This window comes from Heliangelus exortis, chromosome 17 (assembly GCF_036169615.1).
Source record: "Heliangelus exortis chromosome 17, bHelExo1.hap1, whole genome shotgun sequence".
Classification (NCBI taxonomy): Eukaryota; Metazoa; Chordata; class Aves; order Apodiformes; family Trochilidae; genus Heliangelus; species Heliangelus exortis.
In genome coordinates, this window is record NC_092438.1 from 1,219,577 (window position 1) to 1,244,716 (window position 25,140).

General features: G+C 53.3%; 2 protein-coding genes across 15 annotated transcripts in view; one reads left to right on the forward strand and one right to left on the reverse strand.

Annotated features, from left to right (window-relative positions):
• ARHGAP17 (Rho GTPase activating protein 17) overlaps positions 1 to 25,140 on the forward strand; it is a 268,089-nt gene that overhangs the window by 84,564 nt on the left and 158,385 nt on the right. The window lies entirely within an intron of this gene.
• Positions 7,014 to 25,140, reverse strand: part of PRKCB (protein kinase C beta) — an 84,286-nt gene continuing 66,159 nt past the window's right edge. For 2 of the 4 annotated variants that reach the window (XM_071760553.1, XM_071760556.1), the window contains 4 exons: positions 24,265 to 24,345; positions 23,906 to 24,013; positions 19,918 to 20,058; positions 11,252 to 12,547 (listed from right to left, as the gene is read on the reverse strand). In XM_071760553.1, the coding sequence (XP_071616654.1) occupies positions 12,377 to 12,547; positions 19,918 to 20,058; positions 23,906 to 24,013; positions 24,265 to 24,345 (501 nt within the window). In that variant the 3' untranslated portion in view covers positions 11,252 to 12,376. Of the gene's footprint in view, positions 8,174 to 11,251; positions 12,548 to 17,913; positions 19,810 to 19,917; positions 20,059 to 23,905; positions 24,014 to 24,264; positions 24,346 to 25,140 lie in introns of those variants that run through there. The other 2 variants (XM_071760554.1, XM_071760555.1) reach the window with 2 other exon arrangements.

The following is a 25,140-nucleotide window of genomic DNA, read 5'->3' on the forward strand; positions in this document are numbered from 1 at the left end:
TGCTGTCTCCTCATCGCTCTCAAGCGTTTTTGCAGCCAGTTGGATGAGCTTATGACTCATGCGACCTTTCAAATAAGCCCTATAATATACACACCTCTTAAATTAATAGTCTTTTAAGGGCCATGGGTGAGCCAGGAAAGCATATGATTTACCTGAGAGTGTGCTTCCACAGTTCTCATTTGTAAGCTCTCACATGTAAATACTAGGTATTTACTCCCAAGATGCACACAGCACATTAAAAAATCAGATAGTGAGAAATTAAAAAGTATAGAAGTTAAGTAGCCCCCTCAGCTTTAAATCACCCTGTCTGTGCACACTCATTAGGTGGGCAGGCTGACTGCAGGGCCGGGGGGTTGGCTGCCCAGCACCCAGCCACACACAGCACCGAGGCTCCCCTGATTCCTTCCAGGATTTTTGCTTCATTTTCCACCTCGGTGCCGAGCTGAGGCTGGAGGTGGGAGCAGCCTGTCCAGCTCTCCTGCCTGCACAGCACCAATTCCTGCTTTTCCAGAGATTCCGCCTGGAGAGCTGCGGTGCTCTGGATGGTTGGAAGCATCCAACGGAGCCACATCACCGGGTTTCTGCTCCTGTAGGTTTTGAGGAAGGCAAAACAGTGGCCAGTTGGTGTGACCAGCACTGGCAGCACCACGGTCACACCTTGGTGTCACAGCCTGGACACTGAGATGATCCCCACCCATTGCTGCCCTGGGATGCTGCTCCTGAGCTGGGTGCCATGCCAGGGGAGACCTGGGTTCTGCTCGGGGGCAGCTCCCCCCATCCTGTCACCCCTCTGGTGCCAGGCGTGGGGCAGTGCCAGGCGTGGGGCAGTGCCTGCCAGCAGCATCCTGCCCGGCCCCCCCTCCACAGGGGAAGGCATCCAGGGGGGAGGCAGCAAAGATATCTCACACCTACAGAGAAGGGGCTGCAAATTGCGTTCCAAGTGGGGGATTTTGCAGCCTTAATTGTGTTATTTTAACACAGAGTGTGTAGGTGTGTGCAGAGTGCACATGTTCCGTTTCCTTGGCTTTCAACAAAGTGAGCTCAAACCGAATCAAAGTCCACGTGGGATCACGTTGGCCCTCATAGAGGTTGGTGGCAGGGGCACCCCTGGCCAAGCCCTGGACTTCTCTTACCACTTGTTGCATGGAGTAGCCAGTCCCTGGAGTGACCCTGGAGCTCTGCCCAGTTTCTGCAGGGGGTTCACTGAGATTTGCAGCCAAGAAGAATGAGGGGACCTTGCCATAGCTCGGGCTCTGGAGAGCAGTGGCTCTGGTGGTGACAGCCCCATGTCCTGCCCCGTGCAGCCTGGGCTGCTCCAGCTCAGGTCCTGTCCCACCTGACTGTTCCCTGCCTTCCCCATCATCATCATCACCCACCTCCTCACGGACCTGGGCCCTTTCAAGTTCTGCCAAGTGGAAACAAACAACAGACACCAGCTTATGCTGCGAAGATCATACAACTTGTGCAAAAAAACAGCTGTCCTTGCAGGCAAAAATGTCCTAAACTGAGATCTGTTAGGCTTTGTCCTTCCAAATCCAGCGATGAAAGCTCTGCTGCATTTAAATTGGCAAAGTGACAGAAAGTAAGTACTCAGAAATAATCCCTAGCTGGATTAGGTTTTTCCTTGAAGGAAGAGAGGCTCTGAGACAAGGCAAGTTGAGGTCATTAGCAATGCAGCCAGCTGCTGAGCTCCAGCCTTGCCCAGTCCTTACTTCATTTCCTTGCTCCCAGGGGCTGCAGGGGGATAAGGATTGCAGAGCCCCTGGCACGGGTTCATCCTTCCCCACTCCTACAGGGGGGATTATTTATATCTGCTCATGCTGGAGAAGTGCTGCTTGCAATCCACTGGCTCTAGCAGGACCCCAGCAGTGAGGTTGGGCTGGCCCTGGGTGACATGTCACTGCTGTCAGGGAGGTTCTCCCAGCCGTGACACGAGGCACCGATGTCACGGATGCCACCAGCCCGAGAGCGTGTGGCATGAGCTGGCTTGGTGGGAGCTGCTGCAGTCACCTACCAGCTCTGCAGCTCCTTGCTGGACTTGTGACAGTTCAGCAGCAGTGAAAGTAGCAGGGGAGAGGAAGAGGAACCCATTGAGGAACCCATTCTTCTTCACTCTGGGGAGATGCTCAGGGAGGTCAGGAGGGGCTGCGCAGGGCCAGCACTCAGCAGGCAGCCCCTGGGGCACGCAGGGAATGCTCTGGGCAGCTTCTTGTGCCCTGCCCAGGCTTCTGCCTCCTCACACCCCCCTGCCCTGCCCCACCAGTGCAGCTGCAATACCTGCAAAGCCAGTCCAGGAGAGGGAAGGGGGTGGCAGGGGACAGCAAAACCTCAGGCAGTGCCACAGGGCTCCCCAGGCTGCTCCGTGCTGGCTCCGAGGGGACAGCTCTGGCACCCAGCTCGGATGCTTCCCAGTTCAACAACCTTGCTGGGAACATCCCCATCCTGCAGGAGGGAAGCTGGGGGATCCCTTCCCCAAGGTCAATGAGCAGCCTCCACATGGAGCGTTTTGGCATGGGATGGATGGGAGAGGAGTAAGAGTATCAAAGGGATTCTACAAGGCAGCAGTACCCAGCAGTACCGAAAGAACAAACAGCAGGAGATTAAAAGATATTTTGTAATCTGAGCCCTGCTGGACCAAGCTGAGCCACCATGAAAGGTTTGCTGCTGCTCCGACCCACCACAATTTAATTGATTTGATTTAAATCCTTTGAAGAAGGAGTGGGTACCGAATAATGAGGCAAACAGGATTGTAATGCAAATGGAGGAGATGAAAGATGGCTTCAGGGAGACAGCTCTGAAGGTCAGAGCCCAACGCAAAGCTCCTCCTGGTCACCCTTTCCAACATTAATGAGGCTGTGTTCCTCCTGGAGCCTTTGATGGATGGAAGGACAGCTTGGGAGGCAAAGGCAGTGCTGATGTCTGGCCTGTCTTCTCCTCACTCCAAGTGGATCACCCCCGAGCAGTGCTGGGGAGGGTTTTATCTGGCACCTTGGAGGGACTTGACTTGGGTTTTTTCTGCCCGTGTTACACTGGGCAAGTAGACTTCTTAATCGGGTTTTTCCAGATACTCCAATGGAGACTCTAACTTCAGAATTAATTAACTTCACTATCAAAAGCTGAGTCATTTGTCACAATGGTTTTGTCATTAGCTCCCATAATTAAGGAAAGTGTCACAAAACCAAATGTTTCACTTACACAAGCCAGGATAACTGGCTCTGAGGAGCATCTCTGACCTGCTGGGAATGGGCACATCAGCAGAGCTGGGGAAAGCTCAACCAGACACCCCAAAACCCTGCACTGAGGCTGTGGGACACCTTCTGGCTACAGCCCCACAGCCCACCCTGCTCCATCTGCAGGGGCTGGGGGGGCACAGCCAGGAGAGGTGCTGGGGTACACCAGCCGTGGCAGGGCCAGGCAAGCCCTGCACTTTTCCATCCCCATGTGAATTTGGGTGGTCCCATGGTCACCACCCACCCTAGGGGGGAGAGAGGAGGACATCTCCTTGCTGAAGGCTGAGCCCAGTCCCCAGTGCTGGGGGAATCCCCTCTCTTACCTGCTCACCAGCTCTCACAAGGACAGTCCCTCAAAGAGCAAATTTCCTCCATGGAGCAAAGGTGGTTCTGAGCAGGAAGCTGTGGAATGTGTGCAGGTGCTGGGGGGTGCAGAGCCCCAAACCCCCCTGAGCCTGCTCCTCCCCAGCCCTGGCTGGGCAGTGGCTGCAGAGGGGCTGTGGGGCAGCCCCCCCCCACTCCTCATCCCACCCCACAGCCCTGCAGGAGCTACTGGGAACCAGTGCCCAGGGGCTGGGGAAAGAGTATGGGTGTTAATTCATTAATTCAATTAGCAATTAGCTGAAGATACACCCAGCCTGCACCTTCCCCATGGCTCTGTAGGTCTGCAGCATCGGGCAGGACCCTTTGCTCATCCCCTCCAGCTGTACAGAAATGCAGCTTTACGGCTGCCCCCAGGGTTTGCTGCTGTAACAGGGCCCAGCAGGGCCCCCTGGGCAACCAGATGGGTGGCTGGGTGGCCACCAGCCAGAGCCAGGTGCTGCTGGCCACTGGAGCCTTGCTGGCAAAGAAAGTCAGGCTCTCAGGGTTTCTTTAAAATTATATATTTTATTTTTTTTTCATACATGCAGCAAATAGAATAAAGAGTATATGCCCATCTAAAAGGAGGTTTTTATGAGAATCCTTTGACAACACACAGCAGGTAGTCTAGGATGTAGAAAAGTCATCAAATACTTGCAGGTGAAATCAAATTCACAAACACAAACTGTTCAACAATAAACATTTTCTTTTTTTTTTTTTTTTTTTTTTTTCCTGTTTTTTTGTTTTGTTTTGTTTTGTTTTGTTTCTTTGTTTTTTGTGTTTTTTTCTCTCCCTTGTTTTAATTGCCACTTTGAACGTGATCAGAAGTAAACAGCTTGGATGACACTTCCACCCTTGCAGCAAGATGCTGGTTGCTTCTTTTGCTGTTGCAGCTGAGGGGCTCCCCTGCTTCTGCAAGAGCAGAGAAGCTGCAGCACTTGTCAGCAGGAGTTGGTTCCACCCTCCCGAGGTGATCCCTGCCTCTGGAACAGCTCCATCCTCACACTTTGTGACAGGAACCACCCTTCTGCTTCACTTGGGTCAAAGCTCCCGGGATCCACAAGCACCAGAGCACATCTGCTGCCCCGAGGCTTCCTCACCTTCCTCTCTCTGAGAATACTCAGATGGGTTGGGCAGTCTGCAGCCTTGCATTTTTATTTGTATTTTATTTTATTTTATTAAATGCATTAAATGGATCAATAACTCCTTTGGTGATAGCTCTCCTGTCAAGAGAAGGCTGCTCAGATGTCCTGCCAGGAGAGACCTGAGCAGCAGCACATCCCCTTGCCAGGGGTGGATGCTCCAGGACAGGACAGTCCTGTCCCCACGTTCAGGAGCCTGGGCACAAGCTGTCCTGGAGCTACAGCAGGTGGCTCTGGCTGTGTCCCAGGGACTCCAGCCCTTGGGTCACCTCCATGGCCTCCTCTGGACTTGCCTGACCCAGGCTGTCCCCAGTCCCCGGGGCTCTCCTGCTGTCCCCACGTCCCACTCAAGCTCCACCAGCACTCCGTGGCTGCAGGACCCGGCTCAGGCTGGGCTGAGCTTTAAACCAGGGATGCAGAAGGCCTGAGCTAACTCCTTTTCTTTGGCAAAATGTCCAAGTGAAAGATGAGTGCACAGGGGGGAGCAGGGGCACTGCAGCCCCACCATCCCCCCGACAGGGATGGGGAACAGCAGCACCTCCAGCAGCCTCAGCTCTCCTGCCCGTGGGCTCCTTTCCAAAGCCCAGACCCTGCAGCAAAGGGGGGGATGTCCAATCCCAATCCACCCTTGTCCTCTGGGGAAACCCCCCAGGAGTCCCCCACCCACTTCCCGACACCCTGGGGTGTGATCCAGCCTGGCAGGAAGGGTCAGGACCTGCCACGGATGGGGGTGACTCCCTGTTCTGCCTCCTCTGTCCCTCCTCCAGCCTCTCCTGGGGGGGGTGTGGGGCTCTGGGTCCCACCCTGACACCACTGCACCCACCACCCATCCCACCACTCCATGTGGGACACCAGCCCTGGAGCCAAACCCCCTCCAGCAGCACCTGGTGAGCAAACAGGGTGCACCCCAAAAGCCTCCTCTGAGGGGTCTCCCTGAGCACCCTCCTGCCTCGCCTGCTCCCACTGTCCCCAGGGATGGTCCCAGAGAGCACCCAGGGGCTGGCTCCTCTCTGCATCCTCCTGGAGCTCTGCCCTTCCCCAGCCAGCACTGGAGATGAAATCATCACATCACAGCCAAGGGTGACTCAACCACTGTCACTCTGCCCTTTCTTGGGAGAGCTGGGACAAATCCCAGTGTCTGTGCAGGGCCAGGCACGTCCCACTTCACGTTTCCCCACAGAAGAAAGAGGTCACCTGGAAATAAACCTTGCAATAAGAGTTTGGCAAGCAGCAGAATGGACAACACCAGAAATACTCAAGGTGTGAGTCCTGCAAGCAGGACCTGAGCCTTTGCTGAGCTCTCCGGGGAGCATGGACCTCAACCCCACGGATCCTGGAGATGCCACGGAAGCTCCCGGATCTCTCGGGGGTTCCACAGCACCTGCTCCACGTGGAAGTGTCACCCCAACACACACCAAATCCCAAACAGAAAAGACATCACCCCGCAGCCCCCCTGCCCGGCCACAGCCCCCCTGGGCACGGGGACCTGGGAGCAGCCTCCTGGAGAGGCCCGGGGAGCAGCTTCAGGGCTGAAAATAAGGAAATTAAAACCATTCACTACCGCAGTAACACTAATTCTGCAGCAACAGGTTTGGAAGTGATGGCCACACACATGCTCTGAACATCAGCTGTGGTCTGCAGAGGATGGTGAGACATCTTCTGGAACGTGTGCTGGAGTCACCAGGACCCTCCCCAGAACCCAGCCCAGCCTGAGGCTCCCCCTGGGCTTCAGCTGATGCAGAGCATCTCATAAACCCTCTCCTCCATCTGGCACAATTTGCAGTTTTTCTGGGTTTTGTTGGGTTTCCCCCAGCTCAGTACTGAGGCTGTGGCCTCCTGGCTCGCATCCCCCACAATGGAATATTGGGGTGAGGATGCCAGGACATCACCTTTAGCTTCTAGCAGCTTTTTTTTTTTTTTTTTTTTTACCCCACATTGAATCATTAAGAGAATAAGATAATTTCAAAAGGCAGAGTTTGATGTCTATAAAAGATCTACAAACCAGAATTTTCTTTATAGGATTCCTGGCGATTCATAAAATCCCCCCACCCACAACCCTTTTCCTCCCGTAGCCATGGAGCAATGGGTATTTACAGCAGGGCTGAGTGGGAGGTACACACAAGAGGGGTTTGTTGCAAACCAGCCAAACTGGTGTGTACTGGGAGGGGAATAACAGCCCGAGGCTCCAGGGATGCTCAGCCTTGGGGCTCACCCTGCAGCAAAGCCCCTGCCTGGCTCTGCCTCCTCAGCAGCTGCTGGAATTGCCTCTTCTGATTCAGAGGTTTGTTTTGTTTTTTTTTAAATGATGCTGAAGGTCCTGGCTTGCTGAATAAAATCTCCAGGAGTTTTGGCTGAGACCAGATAAAAATCAAGATGCCTGTGAAATTCATGGGGTTTGAGCCTTGACAATAAGAGCAGAGGGTGTAAAGTAGAAAAGTTGTTGTTATAAATAGCCCTCAGTGCAGCCCTTTCATAGCGGGCAGGTTTTCTGTTGGTAAATTGTAAACCGAGAATATAAATGTGTTTTGTTTTGGTAGAATATTAATATCCTTTACAGAGCTGTTAAATTTCAGCATTGCTTGTGAAAAAAAAAAAATAAAAATAAGGAGAAAGATTTATGAGCGTGCTGACAGAGTGTATCAAAACTGCAAACTGTTCCAGATGTTAAAAAAAAAAAAAAAAAGAAATTAATTCCCACCTTTCCCTTAGAAAAAAAGATTTGCTCTGGTTTACAAGAAGTGGCATGGGATTGGTTTGGAGCCTTGGTGCCTGAGTGCAGGGACGGATGAGAGGAGAGGGAGGAGAGCTGGGCTGGGGGGATGTACAACGCCTTTAACAATACATGTCTAGAAGCAGACTTTTCCACACTGACCAAATGTATCCATGTCTTGAACAAAAGGCTCCTCTAAGACAAGCTCACAGTCATGGCAAGCTTCAGCACAAGAGTTTTAGGATATCAACCATGCTTAGCATTCAACAGAAAGGGTGTGAGAGCAGCTCCGGGGCGCTGGGATCTCAGCATCCCCCGTGGAAAATGACAAAGACCGCAGCAATTTGGTATTTTCCCGTTTAAAAACGCTATTAGTCACCACCAACTAGAGCTCCTAGAAGTATTACTGACTGTTAACTCGGACCCCAGACACTCTCCAGGAGGGAAACCAAGCTAGCAAAGTGACACAGACACGGGAAGGCCTCCTACACCAAGCGCTCGGCGAGTTTCGCGTGGGGGTGTGGACGTCTGCGCTGCTAATCCCGGAAGACGAGTGTGGTTATGTACAGGCTGCAGGGCTACACGTTAATGACAAACTCAGGGTTAGTGTAGGAGAATCCAGCAAACTCGTTCTGGTCCAAGTTCATGATGAAGAGTTTGTCCGTGGGCGTCAGCTCCACCGGCTGCCGGGTGAACTCCTTGTCGAAGTTGGAAGTGTCTCGCTTGTCCTTCTGTTGGATGGAAAGCACAGGGTTAAACGTGGTACAACCGGGGGGAACACGAGCCAGCACCCGAGGTGGGAGCCCGGCTGTCCCCAGGAGAGCTCTGCTGTCCCCAGGCTCCGTGCCCAGCACTGGGGAGCCCCACACCAGCTTCAGAAGCAGCCACAGCCCCTGGGCAACACAAACAACCCCCACGGCACAACAACACCGGTTCAAACACCTCGAAACACACAAGCAGACAGGAAAGGGAGACAGGGAGAGTACAGGGCATGGGGGAGGGCTGCAGTGCTCCCAGGCTGAGCATCCCTCCTGTCCTGGCTGCTGCAAGAGAGAGCAACAGAGCATGCAACCCATCACTGCAAACTGGTACACAGGAGGCAGCAAGATGCCTGGGGAGGGAAGGGAACAGTCAACACTTCAAAATTTGCACAAAGTAACCAGCTGTAAGAGCTCCTTTGGCTTGAAGCTTGATTTTTAAAAATTATGCTGTGCTATGGTATTGACCAACACGGTGTTCTGCTGATGTGAGGATGTGATTTGCTCCAGGGTTGGATATAGAAAACATACAGGAGTTCAAACCTATAAAGAATGAAAATCCCACATACGCAACCTCTTCTCATTTTAATTTCATAAGAACAACAACTTTGCAGCAACATCTAAGCCAAAAAAATGGGGAAAAAAAAAAAAAAAAGAAAAAGGAAATTATTGTCCCAGTGAGCACTGGTCACCTGGCACTGCAGAGCCCATGGCTGGGGAATGGCCATGGTTGTAACAGGTGAGAGACCTGCAGGGTCCACCCTGAGGCTGGAGAACAAGGCAGAACAAGGCTTTTATCCACCAGATTTTGTGCTGTCACCATCAGGAGCAGCCACCACTGAGCCCCAGTGGCTGCACTGGAGGTGACCATGCCCTGGTGTGACCCTGTTGCACGTGTGAACAAACCTGAAAAATGGGGAGTTTTTTATTTTTAGACTCTGCTGTCCAACATTGGCCATGCAGCACCAGGAGCTTTGCCTGGGCCCTGCTCCAGCCCTGGGGGTATCCTTGGGGTCCCACACCAGCACCAGACACGTGCCACAGGAGGGACCATGAGGTCTGCTCTGTGCCCCCTGCTCCCATCGTCCTGACACCCGGGAGCAGCTCTGCTCCCCCTGACCTGCCCAGGGACACCAGGGCAGAGCTGGCAGCACGGCCAAGAGGCAGGATCCTCCTGCTCCTGCCAGCAGCTGGATGGATCCTCTGGAGATGAGCCCCCAGGATGAGCCCCAGATGAGCAGGACCTCCACTCTCTGCAGCTGGGATCCTGTTGGGATGGCTTCAGCTTTGGGAGGGAAGAGCAGATGGAAAACGAGGCAAGGACAGCTGGGAAGAAAAGCAGGGCTGGATCTCAAGGAGCGAGGAGAGAAAGGTGGGAGAAGAGCCAGGCCGTGGCCGTGCTGTCCAGTGAGGCTGTGACCTGTGGGTGCCTGTGGGTGCCAGCAGGAGCTGGGGCTCTGCCTCGGGACCAGAGACACTCAGGAACCATCCCAGTCCCTGCTGGGCTCCTCTCCCAGCACAGAGAAAGAAGACGAGGTGGATCTGGGGGCAGAGAGCAGGGAAGGAGCTGACTTCAGGTGCAGAGTTGAGAGGCAAAGGGTGAAGTGGTTGAAACACAAGTGTGAGCCCACCTGGATGGATGGCAGCAGGTCCCCAGGGAGCAGCTCTGCCCCTTGCTGCCCAGAGCCTGACTCGAGGTGGCTGCACAGGGCTCATCTCCTGCAGCCCCAGCACGGGCAGAAGGAAGGAGCTGAGCCTGGTACCAAATGGTGCTGGAGGGTCACATCCACCACACTGACACGTGCAGAGCCAACACCATCCTCCTGAGCCAGGAACGTTGTGGGAGGCTGCAAAGGGGAATGAAATGTTCACAGCTGGGGCTGCTGCAAATTGTCACCATGGTCCCCAGCCCGTTGGAGTGGCCTCTGCTGATGGCACCAGAGAGGGCAAGTGCCCAGCCTGGTCAGCAAAACCTCCTGCTGCTTTCTGGCAAAGGCTGAGATGTGGCTGGAGGGGGCTGAGGGCACCCCCCGAGCTCAGCATCCTCTGGCAGCTCCCCCCTCCAGGGGCCGGGCAGGAGAACACAGCACTGGGGGGGGGGGTGCTCAGCCAGGGCATGGCAAGGAGGGTTTGCTGATTCCTTACCTTGAGTTTTATCTGAAATTAGTGGCAGTTTGGCCTCTGTCAAAGATGACAAATAGCCTGGGAGCAGGCAGGGGACGTGGATCTGGTAAGGAGGGAGAGGGGAAGGCAGGGCTGCTCGAGGCTGAAAGATTCTTCAGGGCTCGTGGAGTCTGGGAGGTGATGAGGAGCAGAGGAGGGAGCAGCTGGTCAGAGCAGAGTTTGTCCCTGGACGAGGAGATGGCTCTGATCCCCGACCCCAGGATGCTGGGGAGCAGCCGGTGCTGGTGCTGCCCATCAGTGCCTTTCAGATCAATCCTGCAGAGCTCAGGGCTGCAGAGACTCAGCAGAAGCAATTTCCAAGGAGAGAAGGAAGGTGCTCAGAGAGAAGGTTCTGTGCTCAGAAGGGAGGTTCAGAGGAAGGTGCAATCCCTCTTCAGCTGAAAGTGCCGATTGCTTCCAGCAGCTGCTCCTGGGCGGGCAGTGAGTCCCGGGCATTCTGGAGCTTTCCCCAGCACTGCCAGCGTCTCCATGCAGGGTAGCTGAGGAGATCCCCAAGCAGCAGAGCTCTGCTCACCACACGGTGCTGTCCTGATGCCTGGAATTGTCCTTTCCCTGAGGGAGATGGGAGGGAAGCTCCTTTCCCATCCATCCTGGAGCGGCCCGAGCCGGTGTCTGCTCCCTGCGGGGAAGATGCTTCCAGCACGTTGCTCCTTGGGCTGGGGACAAATGCTGCAGATGATGAATGGGCCGTGGTTCCCGTGGCAATGCAGGAGGCTGCAGGGTGGTGTGGGCTGCACCTCTGCCTGCTCTGCTCTCCTGGGCACCCCCACGCTGGGGACCCTCGGCGTGGGGCAGCCCCGGCTCTCGGTGCTCCTGGCAGCTCCAAACCAAAGCTGTAGAAACTCGTTATTGCCAAAGACATGCAGGTTGCTTTGACATTATTTCTCACTTTTTATTTTATGCTCGGTATTGGAAAATAAAAATAAAAACAAAAATTGGCACGTTACAGCTGAAAGCAGATGGATACAGTGAGAGCCCACGAACATCTGCAGGACAGTATAAAAGGAGGCTGTGTGACTGGTGGTGTTCCGAGAGAAATTCATCCTTCCTGAAATGTTTTCTTTGATGCCAGAAACAAAGCCCAGGACATTCAAATCTCTAACAGTATTTTTTTTAAAGTAGGGCTATTAGTTGAACATACAAGCTTCATATCAGAACTCACAATACTGTTCAAAGTTAAATAGCATCCCATTTGTGTTAATACCTTTTTTTTTTTTGACACATTTAAAGCACAGGTAACAAACTCAATCAATTGCTTTGGCATTTGAAAAGAACGAAAAAGTTTTTTTAGGGGAGCCAATGGTGTGTGGTGTTCACTAGGGTGACCATGGATTCAAAAGCTTTTGCATCTTTCAAATTTCCCCTTTACGACTGGATACGTTGCTTCTGAGTTTAAAAGTGCTACTTAAAATATTGCACAATCAGGAGAAATCTTTGCAAACAGATCTGGCTTCCCCCATAATTTCTCACCCCTTGCAGAGAACCGTGCATGCCCAGAGATGTGTGAGCCCACAACAGCCAAAGCTTCTGCTGGAGGCTCCACCAAACAGGACAGCACAGAAAAGGAGCCGGAGTTGGGGTCTCAGCTCCCCAGAGCCACTGCTGGGCTTTGGGAGCAGAAACCTGCCTGAGAACCCCTGACTCGCCACTTAGAAGGGTAAAACCTTCATGAGTATATTTAAAGACAACTATATTTAAAGAAAAGGGAAGAGCAGGAATCAAAGCTGAAGAGATTTCTCCTGATTGCCATGGCCCACCCCTCCCCTCATTTTCTCCCCTCATTGCTCTCATTTTCTCCAAATGCAGAGTGGTGATCACCCCCTGGCACCCAGCCCTCAGGCACGTCCCAAGCCACCTGAAGACACCTCTGGCTTTCAGATCTGGTCACTCTAGTAGTTGTACTAAAGAAACCCCAGGAATGCAAGGTTTTGCAATGGAAAACGTCACCACCCCGGCGGTTGGGACCGGCTGATAGAGATGGAGGAGTGAGCTCTACACAGCTACTGAGCTCTTGGCTTCAGATTTAAAAAACTCAGAGTTAACAAAGGAAAATCCTTCGAATTCTGACTGGTCAATGTTCCTGATGACTTCCTGGTCAGGAGGTGTTAGGACGGGTGGATGGCGAGTGAAAAAGCGGTCGAAGTTTTCAGCATTGCGTCCACACTATGAGAGGGGAAGAAAAGAAGGGATGGTGGGTGGGGGGAGAGGCAGGGGGATTGCAGCCCCTGCCCAGCCTCACCACGCAGCAAATGGCAGAAAAGAAAAAGGCCACGCATGAGCAGTGTTAGTTGCAAGGTGATGGCATCTCCTGGAGCAGCTCCAGAGCAGCCCAAGCCCTCCCGCTGAGCCATGGGAGGGACTGGAGGGGAGGGATGAGATGGGAATGCAGGGACTGGTGGCTCATGCTGTGCCATGCACAGGGTGGCTGCTCCTGGGGGACCCTCCTGGCTCTACCTTCTCAGCCTTCCCTCCTTCCTGGGGAGTTTTTACCCCGCTGGGACTGCCCAGAGGCTCCTCCTTGCTCCTGCTCCTCACCTCCTGAAGAGCTCTCCCAGATTGCTTCTGGCCGGGTGTTTCATGCAGGCAGCTGCACCTGGGAATCACCAGGGCTGCTCTGTCCCTTCCCATCCTGCCCACCAGCCCCTGATGGTGTGAACTGGGATGCTCCTTTCAGCCATGTGGCATCCCCAGAGCTCTCCACTCCAGCTGGACCTGGCTGGCTCTGCCCCCTGCCCTGCTCTTCCCTCTCACCCCTGGAGGCAGCCGACAACAAGCATCAGGGGGGACTCTGAGGGCACCCACGACCTCTCTGCAAAGCTGGGGGACAGAAGAACCCAAAAACTCTGGGGTGTGGGGGTGACCACTGCCCAGGGGTTCAGGATCCATCACTGCCAGGGCCAGGAGCCTGGGAAGCAGTGAAGGATCCAGCTGAGCCACAGCCTCTGCAGCCAGCAGGGAGCTCGGGAGCAGGGAGACGTGCCAAATATCTTATTTAATTTTCCTAGCAATCAAAACAAGGGTCCTGTAACTTCCTGTGCTGCAAGTCATGATTTAATATCATAATAATAGCAGTAGCTAATAACAGGTGGACGCTGGGTCACTGCAGCAGCTACAAACTGTGCCCAGTCCCTGCCTGTGACACACGTGTCACAGCTCCATGAGCTGCACGTGAGGACTTTGCTCTCACAGCTGGATGAACCCTCCCTGCTCTCAGAGCCATCACTCAGCCTGAGCTCCCCTGCCTCTCCTCTCCAAAGAGACCCTGACCCCAGAGCCTCTCACTCCTCTCCTGTTTCCCCATCCTCCAACTGCTGGGACAGTTTTTCCTGGCGTTTAACTTTCATTTGCTAAGGAAGCAGATTTACATTTTTAATAAACGTCAGGCCAAATAAAACATTAAAGCCAAATACATGTAAATGCCAACACTTCCCAGCTCCTCCCTCTACCAGAGGTTTCAGGGAGGACAAGGTGAACATCCATCAGCCTCCACCTTGGCAGCTCTTGCATGTTCCTACAGCACCAAGCAAGACACTTATCCCCCAGGCTCTGAGAAAAACTCCAGGGGTACCATTTGAGTGGATTTAACTCTAGCTGGACATCAGACACTGTCCCAGGCAGCCTCAGCTCATCCTTCCACACCACTGCACCTCTCCTTTTTTGTAAGGCCATGTCTTAGCCTACAGCCCATTTCCAGTCTGGATTTGTCAACCTTCTGCTCCAAAATGCATCCGTGATCTTCACACAGCTCCTCACTCCACCTCCCCAGAGCCCTGGGAGCTGATTCCTCCCTCCTGCCTCTGCTCTGGGCTGCCATGGCCACACGAGGTGCTGGTACCAGGCATGGCCAGCACAGCCCAGGCAACCCCCAGGGCAGGTGCTGCTCCTCCTGGAGCAGGCTGTGGAGTGGTTCACTCTTTTTTCAAGTATTTTGATGCAAAATATGAGTCGGTGCCACCCATGGTAGGAGTTAGGAGGTGAAAAAATGAAAATAAAAAGTCAAAGCCAAACAAAACCCCCAAAGCAAACATGCAGATAGAGTGACCCAGCAAACCAGGAGGGTACCTAAGATGAGGCCTTCCCAAAAGGAGCCTGAGAAGCCTTTTCATGCACAGACCCTGCCCCAGCTGCCCCTCCAGCAACAACTCTTTGTGGAAATCCCTGATTTCAAGCACAGCGACCCAAAAGCAAAATGACCTCTCCAAGGGCAGGGTGAGGGTCCCCACACCAGACAACACAGAGCCCAGGTAAAGGTAACATCAGGGAGATGGAGGATGAAGGCCCAAGCAGAGCGAGCAGGCTGGCAGCCACACAGCTCCTTGGTTCAGCCCCAGTTCTTGTACCTCCTGCTGCAGGGACTTCTTGGTTCACAAGGTTTCTTCTCCCCGAGTGCTTTTTTCCAGAGAGCAGCAGGCAGGAGCACATGGAATGGGCTGTGCCCAGCTCCAGGGCATGTGGCTCCCAGCACGAGATGTACAAGTGGCCAGCCAGGGACCTCCTCCTGGTCACCTTCCCCTTCCAGTTGCTCCAGCTGTGCCCGTGCTGCCCCTCTGCAGCTTCTGACTGGCCCCAGCCCCCACCTCTGCTGAGCTCAGGAGCACTTGGGAAGCACCATCCCAGCTGGGAGTGGGAATGGAGGTGGGGGCCATCCAGCCCCAAGCCCCCTCAGGGCGGGCAGCATCACCAGAGTCCTCCACCTTGCAGTCCAGGAGGGCTTTGGAGTCTTGCAAAGTCTGTCTGAGGTGTTCTGACAAGTCAGGGCCAGCCAAACGCCTGCCAGAAAGCCAGGGGATTGCCAGCAAAATAGGAAAGAAATTCCCAGAACTGGAGTTCCACAAAGCCTGGAAGCCAAAGCCAGGGCACAGAGAGAGGGGGCTGTGCTGGGTGCTGAGATAAAGCACCCAGATCTCTGAGGGGGATTTCCAGGAGGTCTGCCAGCCTGGGGGTTATCAGCACAGCTCTCCCCAGCAGAGCAGGGCTTACCTGCTCATCAGCTGCTCCCCTCCAGACTCTCTCAGCTCCCAAAAGGTGGTGGGAGCCCTGAAGATGTCCCTGTCACTGCCTATCAGCTTCAGGGGACCCGCTGGAGGCAGCTCCTGTGCAGAGCCTGGCAGCACTGCCTGCCTTCTGCCATCACAAAACGTGCTGAAAAAATAACTCAGACAAAAGCAACCCCATCGTAAAGATATAAAAAACCTTTGGGAAGGTCCCCCAGTGTTTGGGACAGAAAGCACAAGCAGATTTTTAACACACGTGCTGGCCCAAGGAATCATTGTCACCATAATGAGGTCGGGCAAGAAGATGGGGACAGAAAAACTTAAAAATTGCATCTACCCCGGGTGCTTGGTGCCCAGGTTTGTGAGGCAGGCAGAGGTTCTGCCCTGCTGCTGGAGCTCCAGGGGGTTTGGTTGATGCTGCTCCTCACTGCCAGTGCTTGCTCTGTGTCCCAGCATCACCTTTAACACCCCTGGGATTCAGTTCCCCCTCAGAGGAGAGGAGAGATGCTGAATCCACTTCTACATTTATCTAAAGCCACAATGTCAAAAATCTGCCTCACTTTGGTACTACCTTAAGGTGCAGGCTCCTCTCCATCCTGAAAGGAGAAAGGGGGAGGGTGGGAATTCATCTTACATAAATCCCCGATGTGTCCTCTCTAATATTTATAGCCAGCACAGAATGATTTTTTTTTTTTTCTCCCAAGCTACAGAAATAAAACTGTCATCTTAGAAGATAGCCTTTTTATTTTATCAGTTTCCAGCTTGATTTCAAGCGGAGACAAAAGGCATAATAAAATATTTTCCATTGATCCCCAAGATGCAATCAAAAGGAGGCAAGGATGGCTGCTGGGTGGTGCCAAAGCCCTGGCTCCCAGTGCCAAGGAGAAGCAGGGGGCTGAGGACACTTTCCATTCCCCAGGTTTTTAACCCAAACCAGTGGTACAGACACAATCTCTTGGGCAAGTCTGACCTTGCCAGTGCTGCTCTCTGAAGTGGGACCCTGGCTTTCATCTCTCTCCTATGAGCAAAACCAACTTTCTGCCCAACACACTGAAAACACTGGCTGAATAATCAGAGGGAAACCTCAGAAAATGTCTTTACAGGACCCTGAGGCTACCAGAGGAAATCCTGACTCAATTACAAGAGGAGATGTTTAACCTTAACACATCCAGCTGCCTCCCTACGGCATCCTCCTGCCCGCCCGTGGCCTCCTCAATCCTTAAATCTCATCTAATTAGGAAATTACTCATGCAAACATCCCAATTCACCTCGTAAAGGCTGAAAAGGAGCCTACAAAAGCACGTGCAGGGGAACCTGAGTTTTTCCAAACCCAGGCCTATAAATGCAATGTTAATTAATTCAAAGCAGCCAGAGGAAAATTAATGTATGCAATTAAAAATTATTAGATTAAAAGCAATTTTATTAAACCACTGTCCTGTTGTGAGTAATCCTGTGCTTTGCTGCGTGATTCCAGGGCTTTCAAAGTGAGGAGACTTTTCAAATCACTGGGCTTTATGTAGAGTAAAGGAGTAATTAGACACTAAAAACAATAATTATCTCAATGAGAGACAGAGGAAGCAGGCAAGGGTAAATACACTTCCCAGGGTAAAGACAGACCCAGGAAAGGAATTTTTATGCACAAGGCAGAGCAGGGAGCAGCCAAGCACAGCCCCATGTCAAAACCTCTGAGTTTCTGCCCACCAAAGACAAGGCAGCCCCTGAGCTGTCTCAGTGATAAAGGTTAATCAGGCACAAAGCAGCACACGAGCTCCTGGGGATGAATTCCCAGCTCTGGGTAAGGTAACACCCCCACCAGGCAAAGGGGGGGGTCCCTGCTCCTGGGGGGGTGCAGTGATGCTGGGAGGGAGGGGATGCAGGGCCAGCCCCCCCTGCCTGCCTGCAGAGGGCTCAGGAAATCACAGAGAGGAGGCCAAGATACCCAGCCCACATCATCTCCCTCCTGGTCTGTATTTTGAAACCCCAGCTTGCAGACACCCAGAGAATCACAGAATGGTTTGGAAGGGACCTCTGAAGGTCATCCAGCCCAACCCCCTGCAGTCAGCAGGGACATCTTCCAGCAGATGCTGCTCCCAGCCTCATGCTGAATGTTTCCAGGGATGGGGCATCCACCACCTTGGGCAGCCTGGGCCAGCACCTCACCACTCTCAGCATAAGACATTTCTTCCTTATATCTCATCTAAATCTGCCCTTTTTTAATAGAATCACGGAATAATCTCAGCAGAAACACAACAATAACACAACCTCTGTAAACTTAACTCTACAGAAGCTAATTTAAAAAAGAAAGAGAAGAAAGAGAAGAACGAAGGAGAAGAAAGAGAGAAAGAAAAAGAGAGAGAGAGAGAAAGAGAGAGAGAGAGAGAAAGAGGGAGAGAAAAAGAGAGAAAGAGAGAGAGAAAAAGAGAGAAAGAGAGAGAGAAAAAGAGAGAAAGGGAGAAAGGGAGAAAGGGAGAAAGGGAGAAAGGGAGAAAGGGAGAAAGGGAGAGAGAAAAAGAGAGAAAGAGAGAGAGAGAGAAAAAGAGATGAAGACTTAAGCCAAGGTAAAGAGCCAGGCTCACACAACCCCCACTGCAGCAGGGCTGGAGGTGGGATGCAGTCAGCAATGCCTTTCCTCGTGACCCACCCAAGCACATGGGGAAGGTGCCCAAACCCTGCTTTCCATTTGTGCTGCTCTGCTCTGCACTCACAGCTGGCAGGCCAGGGAGCAGCATTTTCCAGCACAGATGCAGTGCTGCTGAAATATCAGCTATCAGCAGGCACCTGAGTCGTCTTAATCCTACCTAAATCCCAAATCTCTCATGCCCACTTTTCTGCTAATCTTTCTGGTTTATCAAATGGAGAATTTTCCCCAGCACCAGCCCCCAGGTGAGATGTGACAGCTGGCAGCTGACCCTCCCCTCCCCAGCTCCAGCACCACACCGACTTCCAAGGAAACCAGACCTCTAAAGCAGGACAAAAATTGCACATTTTAAAAGGTAAAACCAGCAAGGGAGCACTTTTGACAGAATTCAATTGCTTTTGCCTCTAAGCCACCAAAGAACCCCGTGCCAGAAGCCACAGCCCAGAGTGTGGCCTGGGATCTGCTCAGGAAGGAAGGGAAGGGGCAGCAGCTCCATGGGGCAGCAAGCACTGGGGGGAGGGGGGAAGCAGCTGGATCCAGGAGGAAGGGGCTCAGCCCTCCCACTCCCAGCACACCCACTCCATCCCCAGCACCCTTGGCACACAGGTCCCACCAGAGCCAGCAAATCCTGCTGTGCACAGACAGCCCCAGATGCTTTGGCAGGGATGCCCCGTGAGATGCAGACCCCAGAGGCTCTGGTGGCCTGAGGATCCCATTCCTTCCCAGGGGAGGGAAACCAGGCAGCCATCCCCAGCAGAAGGGAAGAGGCTGCTGGAGCAGAGAGGCTTTTCCAGGCAGGAGAACTGCAGGAGCCAAACACCCTGCTCCAAAGGGACTCCCACTCCATGTTCTCCCTGGAAGTGGAGTTTTTCCAAGCACTGAAGGGGTCCCTTCAAAACAACAGCTTTACTCTAAGGCAGAGGAAAAGCAGATGTATCCAGGGGTGTTAAGGGCAGGGAAGCCTCAGTTAAATACACGGAGCATCCCTGGACTCCAGGCTGGGATCTGTGATGATTTAGAGAGTGTGCAGTGCCCCCAGCTCCATCAGTACCAGCCTGACCCATGCAGCCCATGGGTAACTTGGGACTCACAGATTTCTGTAAAACACCGGTGCCCAAGTAGGGCAGAGCAGCTGGCAGCGTGCAGGAGGCAGACACGTGTGAATAACCCCTGCCCTAAGGACCTGGGACATCATGTGGAGACTCAGAGAGTCTGCCAGTCCCACCAGTGACAGAGACATAAAATAATCCAGGGAGAGATATCCCTGTCTCCGAGTCTCCATGGTCCCTGGCAAAGGAGGCAGAACTAGGAGCAGACAAGGACATTTTTACCAAACACCTCTCAGATGACTCGTGCCCAAGCCCCAGTTTGGCTGCTGGCAGCTGATCCCCTCCCAGCCCCTCACTCCCAGCACACACACCCCATCCCTCTTCACTCACGACCCCCGTGTCCCACAGCCCAGCAGGGACAGAGGGAGCAGCTCCTGGGCTCCTCTGCACCCACCAGCCCAGCCCCAGCCTTCCACTGCTTCACCTGGGAGAGAAACTGGGGAGTGCAGAACAGCTCCAGTGCCCTCGGGACACAGCACGGCTCTGAGCTAGGTGTTGAAAGAGGGTTTAGATTGAAAAAAAAAAAACCAACCAACAACCAACAGGGACCTGTTTAGCTTAAGAAAAAGGGAGGGAAAATCGGATCCACGGGGTAGCAGACAGACAACACAACAAAGCTGGGAGCTGAACACGAGGTGGCCAGGAGCTCATCTCCTTCCCAGCAGAGGCTCCACGGTGCTGAACCTGAGGAGCAGATTGGGAAGCAGCAGGGAAACGGCTGCTCCAGCCCACGGACAGAGACTGGGAGAGGGGGAAAAGTGGAGGAAAGCCCCCCGGGGCAGCCCCACTTACAGCCTTGGGCTTGAAGGGAGGTTGGATCTCCTTGCGCTCCAGCTTGTCCCAGTCGATGTAGCGGAAGAACGCGTGCTCCTTGATGTCCCGCTCCCCCTCCGGGCCACAGCCCAGGCGCTTGGCAGGGTGCTTGGTCATCAGCTTGGGGAGAGGAGGAGAAGGAACAGTCACTCACGGAGTCTCCAGCAGCTTCCCAAGATACCTGCTGGAAGGAGTCCCCTGGGTGCTGGGGCTCCCGATGGTGCTGACCCCCCCAGGGGCTCCCGGCTCCTCTTGCTGCGTTTGGTGCCCGCAGCAGAGGACAAAGGGGAGGGCAGAGCAGCCCCGGGGACAGGGGATGCTGATGATGCCAGCAGGCAAGTACATCACAAGCCCAGGAGCCCTGGGCACATCCCCTTTTCCTCTGGGAGTGACCCTGGCTCACTGAGGCACAAGGAGAGAAGCAAAGCTGCTCAGCAGTCCCTGAGCTCGGGAGCAAACTCCTCAGCAGCTGCACTATTCACTTCTAAAAGCCACTGCCTATTTAGGATGAACAGCTTGCCCTCAGAAACCTTCCTGAGCCCTAGAAGCTGAATCCCCATTTCCATGGAGCTGCAGCAGCACAGACAAGAGGCCCATTTCTCAGGAAAGAACCAAACTGGAGAACAAAGTGCAAACAGTTCAGTAAGAGTGTTTATCATCTCAGCTTCTCCTTTTCACTGGCTCAGTAACAAGGGTGAGAGATGGGCCAGGGGAATAAAGGGCTGTACAAACACTGATATCCCAGGGGCATTGTTTGAGCTGGGTTTGGAGATCAGGTGGGGATTCCTGAGCTGTGTCAGATGCTGATAAGCACAACGTGAGCAGTGCACCTGCAGCAAAAGGCTGGCTTTATAAATGCAGGGCAGTTGCACCTGATCCCAAAGCTCTGCAGCCTGACCCTGGGCTGGGGGTCTGCAAGAGAGCCCTGGTGCCCCCCTGGGTCCCCAGGAGGGTTGGGGCACCCACAGATCTGCAGCACACTCAGCCCAGAGAGCAGAGAAACCTCCCCACCCATTGCTGAGCCTGACACATCCCCAAAAGAAACAGAAGGTTGAAGCCTGCAAAGCTGGACGGAGCTGTGCCACAGTGCAGTTATGCAGTATTTTCAATGCATGCATCCAGAAATTGGATTTTCTTGTTTTCCTATTGTGCTTTTGATGCACGTGAGCATGAAGGCACCATCTGTTATTGATCTATAGGACCTCATAAACATAGAGATGGAATCTGGTGGCTTACATGGGATAATTGCTGAGCTTTGTTTGTATTAAACAGGAGCAAGGTGACTTAATCCCCATCCTACCACAGTGAAAACCCTTCAGGCTTCTGCAGAGAAGGAAGGATGCTCTACACCCAGTCACCTGTAATGGTTCAGCTGACGTCTGGAATGCCAATCTGGCTTCAACTACTTTATTTTTTGTCTCAGCACAAGTGGGTGCCATGCACTGATGGGCCTCATGTAGCAGCAGCACACTGGCACCAAGGTGAAGCTGTGCCCGTGTCTGATGAGATGGCACAGCCCAGGGGAAGCAGCCCCTGCCAGGACCCTCCTGCCCTGTGCCCATCCCATCCCTTCCCCACCCCAGCACACAGCCTGAGCACACCCCAGCACTGCCACCCACCCTCTGGCAGCAAATCCCAGCCCTTCAGCCCCAGCCAGAGGCAGCAAACCCCTCACTTTGCCCAGGCAGCACCATCCCTGCAGCCTCTGGGGTACCTGCAGACATCCCTGCAGAAAACCTGACATTTTGTGCCTCTGCTGCCAGGCAGGGATGGAAGAGGGAGTTCACATTCCTGGGCAATCTGTTCACCTGGAAAAGGCTGCTCTGCTCCAGCACAGATGGGATGGGAAGTGGCTGGCTGGGGCTTGCACACACACACACACACACACACACACACACACACTGCTCCAGAGAGCAAAGCTGAGCTACCTGCACCACAGAAAGAGCAGCTCCAACATCAACCTTCAGAAAAAAATCCCCAGCTGACAGCAGAGGAGGGAAATGCTTCATTTGATCTGCTAATTGATGCTGACTGTCAAGTCAAGGAGCTGTGTTCTGTTAACTCCCCAGTTTGCTTCCCAGCCAACTGTCTCTGATTAACACTTGTTTCTTGGCTCAAGCCAATACAAGGCTTTCAGGATCAAATGCTTCTCATCTCTGAGCTGTGCAGCAGTAAGTGATGACTGGCACTGGCACTGGCACTGGCACTGGCACTGGCACACTGGGGAGAAGCTGCATGGGAGCAGCAGAATTGGTTTGGAGAGCAAATACCAAACCTTTGGCATTTGGGAGCAGAGGCCTCTCCAAGGGCTTGTCCATCGGGATGGGTTTGTGCCCTCCTGGAAGACCCACGTGTACCAACCCAGCCTGGCCTCGATGTTCCCATGGTGAACAGAGACATATGTCACTAATCCAAGAGAAAACTCAAATTGTTTCCAGCTTGCTCATGCTGACAGTTCTTAAATATCACACGTATTTTTAATTAAATTTTCTGGCGTAGCAGTTTGGTGGCAGCAAAGAATGTCACGAGTTTTTGTGCACTTCTCTGAAACAACAGTTGTACGAAGGCAGCCACCAGCTCACTGCAAAATAATACAGGGATTTATCAAGAACCAAGCCCTCCCTGCATGGCTAAATGTCCTCCCATGCAGCCTCACAGCTCCAGAAGTGAGAAAATCCATTCCAGCTACACCCAGCAGACTCTGCACTCCCTGTCTCTGCTTCTCTATTTACAGCACTCACATTCTGACTGATGTAACAGGAAACAAAGCTGACAGGGAGAGGGGTCCCTGGGGATGAGGATGTTCAGCATCACCAGGAACCTTCCCTCCTGCCACCCGGCCACCAACCCAGAGGACTTTCCCCTGATGTCCCAACCAAACCACCGAGAGGCACGGGAGAGGTGGGGATGGTTGTGGGGATCCCCCCTTCCATCAGCAGTGTCTGAGCTCAGGTCCCACAGCACTGTGTCCTGCTGCCTGGCCCGGGGAGCATCCCCTCCCTGGGGGAACCCCTGCAGCAGCTTTTCCCCCCAGGATGAGGGAATGTTCCTCTCCAACTCCAGCTCGGGATCCTGGCAACGCCGGCAGAGGCTTTGAAATGCCGCAGTGGGAGAGCTGAACACAAGATGTGTCATTTGTGGATGGGAGCACTATTTTGAGAGATGGAACATTCAGACATTTTAAATATTAACTATTAAAAGCAAACATTTTCTAAGTTCCTACACAAACATGTATTTATAGCATTGTTTGACACTGGGGGGCTGAGAGGAGGCTCAGCCCCAAGCAAGAACCACATGCAGAGCACCAGGACCAGGACCAGGTGCCTTCAGCCACCACCTCCCAGGTTAATTCAGACTGCACTCAAGTCTTGCCGAGGCCCAGACACAGCTCAGGACAACGGGCAACACTGCCCTTCCCTGCAAATGATTGTAATGAAAGCAGTGCCCAAAGAGAGACAGAGACCAGCACTGAACTTCAGCTCTCCCTCGAGGGGCAGCTCAGCAGAGCTCAATGGAAACCCCAGCAGGACGAAGGCTTTGGATCTGACCCGAGAAAAACTACCCAGAAATCACATTTCTTTCCTCTAGGCAGCCTTTTTCTTTCCAGTCAAAGATGGAATAAACCTCCCCAGTTGTCACATAATGGGCAGGAGGTCTCTGAGCAGATGCCCTCAGCTCCCACATCCCTGTTATCTTCTGACCTCAGACCCCTCAGCCCCAACCCCCACTTCTGCTCGGGGCAGTGTGAGGGCACAGGAAGGACTGAGCTGTTATTTCAAATTGCTTTTAGTACATACACACAAAGTAACACAAGCTGAGAGCTTCTAGGAGCAGGACTGAGCTCTGTCAGGTGCTCCTTGTGCTGGGAGCCTGCAGGGACTCAGGCAAGGAGGGCAAGGGGCTGCTGGGACCCCATGGGCAGCACAGACCCCACTCCCCCTCCCAGAGGTGGCAGGGCAGCCCTTACCCCTTTGCAGATTGCCACAGCCTCCTTGGACATGGACTTGGGGTAGGCTACGTTGTGCTCCATGATGGACTGGAAGAGCTCATCTTCATCTTCCCCCTCAAAGGGAGCCTGGAGCAGAGCAAACAGAGGTTCAGCCACAGCCTGGGATCCTGGAGCTTCCCTTTGCTGCTGGGATCCTCACCCACAGAACCAGCCCCACACCAACCCAGCATCCCAGTTCCCAGGGCTGCATCCCAGGGCTTCACCCCCAGTGCTGAGGAGCTGCCCCCACCAGGTGCCAGCAATGGAACCAGTTGCACCCCAGCTCAGGATGGCATTTAACACAACCCCAGAACAGGAACCAATTAAATTTCAATTACCTGGCCAGCTAACATTTCATAGAGCAGGACTCCAAATGCCCACCAGTCCACAGACTTCCCATAGGGCTGATATGCAATTATCTGGAAACAACACACACAGCAGGATTATCATCCCCTTTTTAACTTGGTGGCACGATGCAAACTAATTTCAAGCTGTAGCTGGGTCAGAAGGACAAGATTATTTACTGAGACACCAGTCCCTGAATGGTGGGAAACAGAACACAACAGGTAAAGGGCTCAGTAATTCTCAAAAATCATGTGCACTAAGAACTAAAAAAACTCAGAATATTCACTGTCATTTGAGATGGATTCACTCTGATTCAGATGCAGATTTGTCATATTTGTTGTCTTCTTGCAGCTTTTTCCCAGCCAGGAGTGCTGAAGCAGGAGCAGCAGCCACTCAGCCTTACCCAGATGCTCCTTGGGGGTTTTTTTGTCTTTCAGAGCAGGTTTGAAACCCGGAGGCAGAGGCTGTCCCTGGGTGGATGGCAGTGGCCCTGTGACACAGCCAAACCCCTCTGCACTCCGAGCAGCCACTTTGCTTTCTGTGATTCATTCCCAGAGCATCCCTCACTGAACACCCTACAAATGGGTGTCCCTGCCCTGTTCTGCTGCTTCACAGCTCTGCCCAGCTCTGCTCCAGCTGCTGGCTTGGTGGCATCTCAGTGGCTGTGACACGCCTTGGGCTCTGCCATCTGCTACTTGATGCAAAACAATTATGCCATTTATTCATCCTAATTACAGAATTATATTCTGCAAAGATTCCCCTGCTCCCGTGCAAATGCAAAGGAGATGCTGAGCACCAGAGAGGGCACAGAGCCACCAGGTCCCCACGGGCTGCTCCCAGCACAGCCCCAGGGCACTGCCTGCATCTCC